We start from the raw sequence: 12485 nt of genomic DNA, 5'->3' as shown, positions 1-12485 counted from the left end.
AAAATCCGCCGTGGAACTATTCCTGCCTTTGGCAGGAAGATTCCTCCCTCTCATTGCCTTCAATAGGAGGTTCGGGCGGAATCCACCTGAAGATTGAGCAGAACGCTTCTTTTTCCCAGGTAGCTGAAAAAAATCAGCTAGCGAGAAACGGAAGCGTCCGACCCCCATTGAAACAAATGGGAGACGGAAATTTGCAGCGGAATCCGCAACGGATACCCTTAAAATGGTACATCATGTGGTATAAGTAAAATTAAAAAAAATTATACTTTTCTAAGAGCTTTCATAATTGGTGTCCTACAGGACGGTCATGAGTGTAAAATGTTGTGATGAGGGGCAACCTTGCATTTTTTTTTTTTACACTACATAGGTTATTGGTGGCAGATTTAGATGTTTGTATGTCTCCTAAATCCACCTAAAGCATGATTCTATTCATTCCATGTAAATGTAAGCCCAACTCTCACCCTTTGTAGTTTCACTTTCTCTGATCAAGAAACTTCCTTGAATATTTCCTTCAGTTAGCAGTAGCCTCTCTGCATCCTTTCTGCCAAGTTTACCAAAATACCACCTGCGGGAATGATGATATGAAAATATTGAAATCTATTATACTCCATATAAACATGGAAATGTTATAAAGAATATCATGCACTAATCTAATGTACAATAGGGGGCACTATTATGTATTTAAATTAGCAGGCCTGTTGGATCCCTGTGCGGCCGCAGAGGGTGTACATATGGTATGTCCGCCTCTGGTGCCACTATGCAGATTGTATCCTTCATGAAACATAAGCACAGAAACATCAGAACATAGTTTTATGAAGCTTTTTGGGTCTTGTAGAATTTCCATATTATTACATGATTACAGTTGGGGCATACATACATAAGAGGGGCCCCATAGAAAAAAATTGGGTTCTACTCTTGCCATTTTAGGCCCCCACAACCTCCATCCCTGGACATGTATATATATATATATATATATACACACACACATACACATACGTGCGTTTCCTTCCTATTTTTTGTTTTTTCCTTGGCACCAGTACTACACCTATTTGGCCCAGGTGTTTTTAAATAGCAGTATAGATCAAATCTGTGGCACTCTGTAAATGGTCTGGGTGCTATAGGTAGCGCTCCATTCCCGTCAATATTAATAAGATAAAACTCAAGCACTCCTCTGGCCAATATGCAAAGAAAATATTACATTTTCGGATCAGGCAATGTAATAGAGAAAATATGTTAAAGTTTCGGCCACAATCCGGCTTTTGGCAAAACTCTATTGCCGGTGGTCAATAGAAAAAGTTGCGGGAGTGCTAAAGGGAAGGTAACTAGTACCATGGAGTAGACTGCATAGGATTTCTACCTATTTGCTCTCAGTTTGTCCACTGAGACCACTTGTGAGCTTTTTTCATCTGTTCACATGGTTGTGGTGCTGTGCGGTGGTATCTGGTGCTGTGCCAGAGGGGGCACATGGCACAGAGCCCAGGTAGCTTAGCCTGAGATCATGCGTGCAGCGGGGCCATTGGGCTGCAGCCGTGGCAGCAGCAGCTGCCATGAGGTACTGCACTTAATAGAGTAGAGACCCAGTTAAAAGAGGTCGCCGTGAAGTGGCAAGTTGGGATTATACAGTTTAATCAAAATGTTTACTAAGAACCCAATGTTCATGTTTATAAATTTTGCTGTGCCGCAACAGATAAATGTATATACTGTAAATGTGGATGTGCGGTGCAGGTTTTTCTTCTCCTTTGTTTGATCCCTCTTTCCCTGGCTTCTGGCAATAAGCAGGTAGGAATAGTTTGTTTACTATATTAATATTGCAGTCTATATGGATATGTGGAGTGTTCAATATTATGAGCAATCCTTAACTGAGCACCCATCAAAGGCCAGACAAAAATTGCAGGTGCTGCCATTATGGTACATAAGCCCCGCATTACAATCTCACCAACATGAACACTCAATGCCAACATTACATTCATTCACACACTACTAATCCGGTTTGTCATCATAGAACGGCATCAAATTTCCAAAGAAATACTCTCGACTTGTTTGCCATTAGCCTTGGAGTTGCGATTTTATAAAGGTCTTTGTTAATGTGTGTCCTTGCAGCATGAACTACTGTACTCACTCTTCTGCTTGCATTGAATCTATGGGGGCCACATAATTACTTGGGATAAATCCTGTTTCTCCACAACGCAGTGATCGGGCCTCCCACCAGTCACCTTCACTGTAGAAACAGAAAGAGACAGACCTTCAAATGGGTCAGGGTGGCATAGCAGTCACAACATTACAAAATATGTATCATCTGTTAATTTGCACAAATAAATGGAAAGCATAAAATACAGACTGTACCTGGTGTAAAGGTCTTGCCCCTCAGACCAAATGTTTTTGCACAAAATGTACAAATATTTTGCAGATTCACCACATTTACACAACATATTTATAACATTAGATCTACATAAAATGTTAAATACTTTACTGTGCTTATTTTATATTGCTTTTTAACTATACGTTTTATTATCCATTCAGACAGAACTCTTAATACATAATTCGGTTGGATTTCTGTTACCAGAGAACAGTGCATTGTGGGAGCTCAGCTGACAGTTACATAGTTAGCGCTAAACTGTTAGGCCTTATTCACACAGTGCAGATTTTGCATTTTGTTTTAATCCAAAACTAGGAACAGAACCTAAACAGAAAAAAATGAATAAAGAAAATTCACGTAGCGCAAACACTGTGGAATTTCCGCAGTGGAATTCTGTGCAGAAATTATGCAGCATTTACAGTAGCAACAAAGTGGATGAGATTTAGAAAATCTCATGCCCACGCTGTGGGAAAAAAACCGCAGCGTAAACGTTAGTATATTGACCTGCAGCACCGAATTTAATTCCGCAGCATGTCAATTTATGTGGCGTGTTGGTTGATTTTCAGTTGTGGGTTTTCCCCATTGAATTCAAAAATGGGGGTGCAAAACCTGCAAAAGAAAGCCAAGTGTTGCGACTTTTGCGGCGTATTAGCAGCGATTACGCCACAAAAATTGCAACTACGGAAAAAAACAACATACTGATCCAGAAGTCTGTGTTTCTTTGTCCAGTCCGGCCTTTTGGGATGACTTTTAGGCCCTGTTCACACAGAGTTTTTTTTACACGTTTTTTGATGCGGAAAACAGCCAAAAATGCCTCCCATTGATTTCAATGGGAGGCGGACGCGTTTTTTTTACCGCTCGCGGTAAAAAGCATCATGCCCTATCTTCGGGCGTTTACGCCTCTGACTTCCCATTGACATAAATGGGAGGCAGAGAAAGCGTATTTTGCGTCGTTTTTGCCCATGACACTCAATGGGCGTGAGCGAAAAACGCCTCGAAAATCGCGGCAAAATCTGCCTCAAAATTCCAAACTGAATTTTGAGGCAGAATTCTCCTCCTGCAAAAAACTCAGTGTGAATGCCGGCCTCCTGGAATGACATTACATCCCATGTGACCACCCTTGCAGCCAGTCACAGGCTGCAGTGATCCCATGGCCTGCAGCCTCATCCAGGGAGTCTGGACCGAACTGCACGGGTGGGACGCGTTGCCATAAAGACAGCCTACGTAAGTATGAGCGTTTTTTACCGCTGCTTTCCGCAGGGTTCCAGGTCGGACACGCTGCGTGATTTTTACGTGGGAACCCGGCCTTAGGGTCAGTTTATACCGTTTTTTAGCGCTAATTTAGATGCACAAGAATCAAACATTTTCTGACAGATTCCCACACAGCTCACAGCTGCATGTAAATTTCAAGTAGAAACCAGCAAAATATTTACTTTCACTGGTGTGAATGTGAATTATGTAAAGCTAAAAATCATTATAAGTAATGGAAAATTTTTACAAAGTTACTCAACTTTGTATGCAGATATTTGTTGTGAAATGTAGCTCAGATGGGAAGTTTTCTTTTAAGAATTCAGCCCATCCCTGTGAGGGCTACAGCAGTGTTCAGACAACCAGATTTGTGTCGTCTCCTGATGTGACAAATGGTCCAATATTTTTTTGTACAAAACGCATGCACAGATTATTTTATTGTTATGTTAGATGTTTTCGGTTTACATACGAATTGTTTATGATGTGGAATCTATCCCCTTTCACAAAAGTCAGGTCATCTTCTGTCCGAGCTTCATAATCATACAGGGCAACAAAGATTGTGATTCCTAAGAAAAGGGTGAGAAGATAAACTACTTTGTGGCATAAAGACTGAAATGACATCAGTTCCAGAGGAAGTAAAGCAAAGACATTGCAAAATTTCAGAATAGCAACACCACCAATGGCACCCTCACAATTTAGGAGTCAAAATATTGGTCAGTTGAGCTTTTTCTATATTGTTAGCTGTTTCATTTACCATGATGGTAAGGGTATGTTCACACGGCAGCGTCCGTTACGGCTGAAATTACGGGGCTGTTCTCCGTAATTTCAGGCGTAATGGCATGTTGAGGCGCTTTTTCGCTGCGTCAATTACGGACGTAAATGGAGATGTTTTTCCATGGAGTCAATGGAAAACGGCTCCATTTAACGTCTGAAAAAGTGTCAGGCACTTCTTTGACGCGGGCGTCTATTTACGCCCCGCCTTTTGACAGCGGGGCGGAAAAAAAAATGACCGTCGGAACAGAACATCATAAGACCCATTCAAATGAATGGGCAGATGTTTGCCGACGCGATCGAGACGCATTTTCGGACGTAAATCTAGGCGGAAAACGCCCGACTTACGTCCGTAAATAAGCCGTGTGAACATACCCTAAGAGGGTATTTTGACAACATAGAATGTGCATTAAGCTGTTTCCGTAAGTCCCATAGACAGTAAGGGTATGTGCACACGAGAACTGTCTTTTACGTCTTAAAAGACAGACTGTTTTCAGGAGAAAACAGCTGCGTCGTTTCAGACGTAAAAGCTCCTCCTCGCATTTTGCGAGGCGTCTGTGACGCTCGTAAATCTTGAGCTGCTCTTCATTGACTTCAATGAAGAACGGCTCAAATTACGTTGCAAAGAAGTGTCCTGCACTTCTTTGCCGAGGCAGTCAATTTACGTGTCGTCGTTTGACAGCTGTCAAACGACGACGCGTAAATGACAGATCGTTGGCACAGTACGTCGGCAAACCCATTCAAATGAATGGGCAGATGTTTGCCGACGTATTGTAGCCCTATTTTCAGACGTAAAACGAGGCATAATACGCCTCGTTTACGCCTGAAAATAGGTTGTGTGAACCCAGCCTACGAGATAGAGGCACACAGTTCTCCCCTTTGCTGCCGCTGCTTCCCGGCTTCTACTGCATAACAGGGGTCACGGAAACCATGTTCTCCGAAAAGGGGGTAACCACCTATTAGACGGTTGAAGCATATCCACGACATGAGTCTCCTTATTCCCTGTGCTGTTAAACGTTCCTTGCACAATACTTTTAGCTAAAGTGGACTCTTTTCACCTTACCTGAAGATCCTGTGACACCCATGCCTCTCGGTCCTCCACCCAAGAAAGGTCCTCCGATCATACATACTGACTTGCTGGCAGAAATGCCAATGTCTTGGTGGTTGAATTTTGTTGTAGGATCCGGGAAATAACGTTGACTGACAAAGTTCTCCGCACTTACATCCCTTGCTTTTTCTTCTTTTGTCTTTTTGCACTGTGCACAGCCCATTACCTGCGGAGACGACAGTCAGCAATGTTCCTGGAGGGCCCTATAGAGGGCAGGTTCAGACAGGTGAAAGCGTAGAGATACATAATTGCACCAAAAAATATTGCAAACTTAAGCCTGGGCTCTACGGCGATATTACACATGGCGATTATCACACTGTGTGATCATGGTAGATCGCAGCGTGATATTGCATGTTATTGCCACTGATATTAGACTATTGGGGTGCATGAATTGGCACGTCTACATACAGTTTCTGCAGATGTGATTTTGGATTGCAATAAATCCAAACATTGCAGACGCATGAAATAACATGTAAACGTTTGATTTACTGTGCCCCTGTATGTTAACACATAATAATACCACAATTGCCATAATCGCCATGTGTAATACACAGTTGCTTCCAGCATTGTGGCGACAGTTTGGGGAAGGATCTTTCCTGTTCCAGCATGACTGTGCCCCTGTGCACAAAGCGAAGTCCATAAAGACATGGTTTGACAAGTTGTGTGGAGGATATTGAGTGCACAGAAACCCCATCTAACACATTTTGAGTGATTTAAAACGGCGATTGTGAGGCAGGCCCTCTCGTCCAACATCAGTGTCTGACATCACAAGTGTTTTTTTTCGGCTGAATGGGCATAAATTCCTACGGATACACTCTAGAATCTTTTGGAAAGCCTTCCCAGAAGACACAAAAGGGAGCTCCTCCATATTACCACCCATGGTTTTGGAAAGGGATGTCCAACAAGCTGTGTGGCCAGATAGTGTACCACGATTCATGTGAATGGGCTGGTCAAAATCTCGCTCGCTGCGGAAAAAAATCCACGCAGATTTTAGCATGTGTTGTGCGGGCCTTTTTGACAGATAATTAATTTTTGCCCATCCCTTCACCAACTTAAAAGGAAAGTGCAGGAATGGGCTATATGCTTGCCTAAGATTATATATCTGCCGATCATGTTTGAGAAAGACCCCTGCTAGAGTCGAAACATCACATTTTTTTTTTGTTGGAGGAATAGAGTCTTGTAGATTTTTTTCTACACCTGATGTCATTATTTTGATTCCCATAGGATCTATTGATGAATTTTTTAATTAAAGAAAGAAAAAAAAACAACACAAAAAGCTGGTGCAGAAACCCCAGTGGACAGAGCCAATATTGCATCTTTGGTTCCTGTAAATAGAACAGTATCCCACAAATGGAGAAATTTGTGCACTAATATCCAACTTTCTAATAAGTTTTTAATTAGTAGTTCAAACTTAAAAAAATAAAAATGTGCTGCAAAGGATACCAGTGTGAACCTTATTGTACCACCCATGACTCACAAAAATAAATTTTAACCACTTACTGGAAAAGCCACATTATCCAATATTAGGCTGGGTTCACACGACCATGTTACGTCCGTAAAGGACGGAACGTATTTTGGCTGCAATTCCCGGACCGAACACACTGCAGGGAGCCGGGCTCCTAGCATCATAGTTATGTACGACGCTAGGAGTCCCTGCCTCTCCGTGGAACTACTGTCCCGTACTGAAAACATGATTACAGTACAGGACAGTTGTCCTGCAGCGAGGCAGGGACTCCTAGCGTCGTACATAACTATGATGCTAGGAGCCCGGCTCCCTGCAGTGTGTTCGGTCCGGGAGTTGCGGCTGAAATACGTTCCGTCCATTACAGACGTAACATGCTCGTGTGAACCCAGCCTTACTCCCATTTTCAATATAACACAATGTAACTCAACCATTGAGGATGTTATACTTACTGATGAAAACAGACGTCAGAAGAGAGACATCACCTGATGGGAATAGTCTGTAAGAGAGAGAGACCGTGATGGGTCAATATTCTTTCAGGCTTCTCATATTGGAAGACATTCAAGTTTTTCGCTCTATATAACACACTTAAGTCATGATTCCTCAGACATTAAGTCTTTTTCCTTTCATTTACTTAGTGGGATTTTCGTTACATTGCGCTCGCTTCTGTTCCGTGTTAAGGCTTGTATTTGTCTCTGCGATAACGTCTGTGCATCAGGTGGAAGATTTCTCTTAAAATAGACAACTAACACTATTCACATTTGAGAAAGCTTGACCTCTTCCTTCCTGTTAACATTCAGGTTGTCAATCATTTCCTGATTCACTGAGGGTGGAGATCACTTCATGAGCACATATGGAATGAGCATGTCACCTAAATGGATTTTATGCATTAATTATTAAACTGCATATGCAGTTAAAAGAATTTTCTTTTTTTTTTTAAAAGTGATGGTGGTCCGACTCTTGCCACTCATGCAGATCAGCTGTTTGAAGAAGCCGTATCCCCTTCATTGTTTACCAGGCACAGCATTGTACTTTTAGTAGTGGTTGTGCCTGGTATTACATCTCACTACAGCTTCATCCTATTCAAGTGTATGGGAATGAGCTGTAATAACAGGCAAAGCTGCTATTAAAAGTATAGAGCTGTGCAGAGCACAATGAAGGGGCCCCTTCAAACAGCGGATTGTGGGTGTACAGGGTAAGGCCTGTTTCACACGAGTGTATTTTACGTCTGTTACAAATGTTAAAACAACGGCCGTTACATGGACCTATGTAATTCAATGGGGCTATTCAGACATGCGTTGTTCTTCACGCAGCGTGTATCTGCTGAGTGAAAGTTACAGCAGGTCCTATTGTTGTGCGTTTTTGCACACCATGCAGCCCATTGAAGTAAATGGGTCTGTGAAAACAACGGACAGCACACGGACGTCATCCGTGTGCTGTCCGTGATTCACACACCAGTTGCTAAATAAATGAGGAAAAAAACACACTTCCATCAGATTTTCTTTGCAGATGTAAAAAACACATGACATACATACATGTGGCATCCATGTACAGATGCACACTGTACATGGATGCCACACGGAACTGCCATGCAAGAAAAATGCTGCGTATTTTTACGCGCGCAAAGAGGACACGTTCGTCTGAATCTAGCCTAAGTACGGCTTTTCAGCCTCTGAATGTAAACACTCACATTTAAGATTCACACGAGCGTGTTCGGTCCGTGATATACGGACCGTATGCCGGCAGTATTTCCCGGACCGAACACAGTGCAGGGAGCCGGGCTTCTAGCATCATAGTTATCTATGACGCTAGGAGTCCCTGCCACGCTGCGGGAAATCTGTCTCGTACTGTAATCATGTTTTCAGTAGGGGACAGTAGTTCCGCGGAGAGTCAGGGACACCTAGTGTCATAGACAACTATGATACTAGGAGTCCAGCTCCCTGCACTGTGTTCGGTCCGGGAAATGCGGCCAATATGTGGACCGTATATCACGGACCTAACACGCTCATGTGAATCTGGCCTTACTGAAAGCAAACAGAACTTGAAAATAGTGAGGAATTCAGACGCAACATAAATTAGAAAGTCTTCATCATACAATTAAAAAACTTTATTTACATAAAACCAGAAAGCCCCTTCTCCTGCACTCATTTATGGGAGAAATGAGGGATACTTATTCCTTATCTATTATATCATTTGTATGTTTTGTGCTTTTCATTATCCCTATACATGAAAACTCTATATAAATAATACACCTTCATTTCTACTGTACATTATCTACTACTATGCTCTTACTCAGGCCCCATGTACACGACCGTATTTTTTCCCTCCCGTAAATACGGGTCATTTGTCACACATTTTTAACCCGTATTTATGGACCTGTTCCCCGTAAATATGGGTCCGTTGTCATCCGTATTCCACCCGTATTTACGGACCCGTAAAAAAAGGGGGGTTGGAAATTATGTCACAATCATGTCCAAACCCCCTGAAAGGGTCACATGATTGCTCAGATGCCATTTTCTCTGCTTCTCTTTATTCAAAAATTTAAATCCCCTGATGTCGCCTAGCAACGCTCCCGTAATTACGGGTGCACACACGTAGCCACCCGTAATTACGGGAGCCCCATAAACTTCTATGGGCCTGCCCGTGCCGTAATTAAAGAGGTTCTGTCACCAGATTACAAGTGCCCTATCTCCTATATAATCTGATTGGCGCTGTAATGTAGATAACAACAGTGGTTTTTATTTTGAAAAACGATCATTTTTTAGCAAGTTCTGAGCTAGTTTAGATTTATGCTAATTAGTTTCTTAATAGACAACTGGGCGTGTTTTTACTATTTACCAACTGGGCGTTGTATAGAGAAGTGTATGACGCTGATCAATCAGAAGTGGCCAATCAGCGTCATACACTTCTCATTGTTCCAGCCCATTGTTACAGTGTGATTGTGCAGTGAAAGAAGCTGGGCTGGAACAATGAGAAGTGTATGACGCTGATTGGTCATTGATTGGTCAGCGTCATACACTCCTCTGTACAACGCCCAGTTGGTAAAAGTAAAACACGCCCAGTTGTCTATTAAGAAACTAGTTAGCATAAATGTAAAATTGCTCAGAACTTGCTAACAAAAATATCGTTTTTCAAAATAAAAACCACTGCTGTTATCTACATTACAGCGCCGATCAGATTATGTAGGAGATATGGCATTTATAATCTGGTGACAGAGCCTCTTTAAGGCTTGAAATAGGACATGTTCTATATTTTTCAATGGCCCGGGCACCTTCTCGTACGCAAACGGGAAGGTACCCGTCGCCAATAGAAGTCTATGGGCCCGTAATTACGGGCGTTTTTACTGTTGTGTGAATGGGGCCTCACTCTCAACTCCTGCAGTTGAATCATATCCTTCTATTTATTAGCATCTTCTAAAGATATATTCACACAATGCAGTCATATAGTGTTTTTTGCTCAAACGCAATATGACTGCAATGTGTGAATAGACCCTTAACTGGTTCCCGACCGCTGGCTGTGTTTTTACGGCCAGCGGTTAGAGTCCTTAAAATCTGAGCCATAGACTTTTTATGGCTCAGGTTTTAACTTGCTGCCCGAGCGATTGGGCAGCTGAATGTTGGGTCTCCGGCTGTCAGTGACTGCCGGGGACCCTGAGGAGAGGATACAAGCAGCTTTCGCTGCTTCTGTCTTCTCTGATCACTTGTACCCAGCGCTCAATGAACGCTGTGTATAGGAATAGAGGCAGCGGTCGCGCCGCTGTCTCTATTCCTCCCGGTGTTCATGTGACTGGTCACGTGATCGCCGGGAGCCATTAGTGGCAGACTGCTGCTGGGTCTAACTAGAGAGGGCTGATTTCCCCTGTAACTGGGGTTGCTGTGCAGCTCCAGTTACAGTGGAAAAGATGGTGTAAAAGAAAGAAAAAATATATATAAAGGTCTTTTTTGACCTTTGGGGGACAGACCATAGTAATAAAAAAATAAAAGCAAAGTAAATTGCAAAAAAAAATAAATAATAAATACACATAAAATACCCACGCCAAAAAAAACAGTTTCCCCGCCAATCATTGTTGTAACGCTAGCGCTGACCCAATTACCCTAATATAGACATGTAATATATTAAAATTTATGGTAGACAATGGCGATCACAAATAAAAGGTCTATTTTGGGTAAAACTATGTTATTACCCCAAAAAATAGCTGAAACGTAAAAAAGCTTATTTTTTTACTATTATTTTCAAACTTTATGAATAAAAATTCTAAAATAGCAAAAAGGATGTGTATAAAAACGATAAAAAAAGAAACCTGCATTATCTACAGAAAAAACATCGCAAAAATCAGGTCGTTAGCCCAACAAATAAAAACATTATAGCCATTTAACTAACACGTGCTAAAAAGGGCTAAACGGTGTCTGGTCCTGAAGGCTCAAAATAGCCCGGTCCTGAACTGGTTAAGGCTATGCTCCCATAGGTCGGATATGCTGTGTAAAATTACGCGGTTATATGACTTAGAACCCACAGGGTATTCCCTGTGGTGTAGTTTTTCAGACTGTGGACACCAATGCTTGGAAAAAAGTCTATACTAAGGCCCCATGCACACGAACGTAAAAACGCCCATATACGTAAATTACGGGCCCATATACTTCTATTGGCCATGGGTACCTCCCCGTATGCTTACGGGAAGGTGCCCGTGCCGTTGAAAAATATAGAACATGTCCTATTTCAGGCCGTAATTACGGCACGAGCAGGCCCATAGAAGTCTATGGGGCTCCCGTAATTATGGGTGACTACGTGTGTGCACCCGTAATTACGGGAGAGTTGCTAGGCGACATCAGGGGATAGTCACTGTCCAGGGTGCTGAAAGACTTAAACGATTGGCAGTAACTCTTTCAGCACCCTGGACAGTGACTTCTGATCACAATATAGAGCAACGTGTAAAAAAAATAGAAGTACATACTTACCCAGAACTCCCTGCTTCTTCCTCCAGTCCGGCCTGCTGGGATGACGTTTCAGCCCATGTGACCGCTGCAGCCAATCACAGGCTGCAGCGGTCACATGGACTGCCGCGTCATCCAGGGAGGTCGGGCTGGATGTCGAAAGAGGGACGCATCACCAAGGCAACGGCTGGGTAAGTATGAATTTCTTTTACTTTTACTGCGGAAAGGGCTGCCCCTTCTCTCTATCCTGCACTGATAGAGCGAAGGGCTGCCGATTAGTGCAGTGCAATTTTGCAGCGAAAACGTGCCCGTAAATACGGGTGGAATACAGGTGACACCGGACCTGTATTTACGGGCACGGGCAGTGGCGTAGCTATAGGGGTCGCAGCGGTCGCAACTGCGACCAGGCCCCGTAGCTAGGGGGGCCCGCAGGCCCCCCTCACCACACTAGCGCTGCAATGATTACTCTACATTGCTGGGTCCCTGCTGCAGTACAAAAGAGACCCAGTAATGTAGCTTAAAGCATTGGTGGCAGCTCAGCTGTCAGAGAGTCGTTGCGTGGAGGGAGAACAAGAGGGTGGAAAATGATTGATGGATGAATCCACCCAT

The 12485-nt window shown here is 42.9% G+C and overlaps 1 protein-coding gene across 2 annotated transcripts in view; it reads right to left on the bottom strand.

Annotated features, from left to right (window-relative positions):
- Positions 1-12485, bottom strand: part of FGR (FGR proto-oncogene, Src family tyrosine kinase) — a 114914-nt gene that overhangs the window by 32383 nt on the left and 70046 nt on the right. For both annotated transcript variants that reach the window (XM_075853432.1, XM_075853433.1), the window contains exons 2-6: positions 7398-7444; positions 5439-5649; positions 4074-4170; positions 2120-2218; positions 462-565 (exon numbers count right to left, since the gene is read on the bottom strand). In XM_075853432.1, the coding sequence (XP_075709547.1) occupies positions 462-565; positions 2120-2218; positions 4074-4170; positions 5439-5646 (508 nt within the window). In that variant the 5' untranslated portion in view covers positions 5647-5649; positions 7398-7444. The remainder of the gene's footprint in view (positions 1-461; positions 566-2119; positions 2219-4073; positions 4171-5438; positions 5650-7397; positions 7445-12485) is intronic.

This window comes from Rhinoderma darwinii, chromosome 2 (genome assembly GCF_050947455.1).
Source record: "Rhinoderma darwinii isolate aRhiDar2 chromosome 2, aRhiDar2.hap1, whole genome shotgun sequence".
NCBI classification, from domain to species: Eukaryota; Metazoa; Chordata; class Amphibia; order Anura; family Rhinodermatidae; genus Rhinoderma; species Rhinoderma darwinii.
This window is presented reverse-complemented; position numbering and strand designations above follow the sequence as displayed.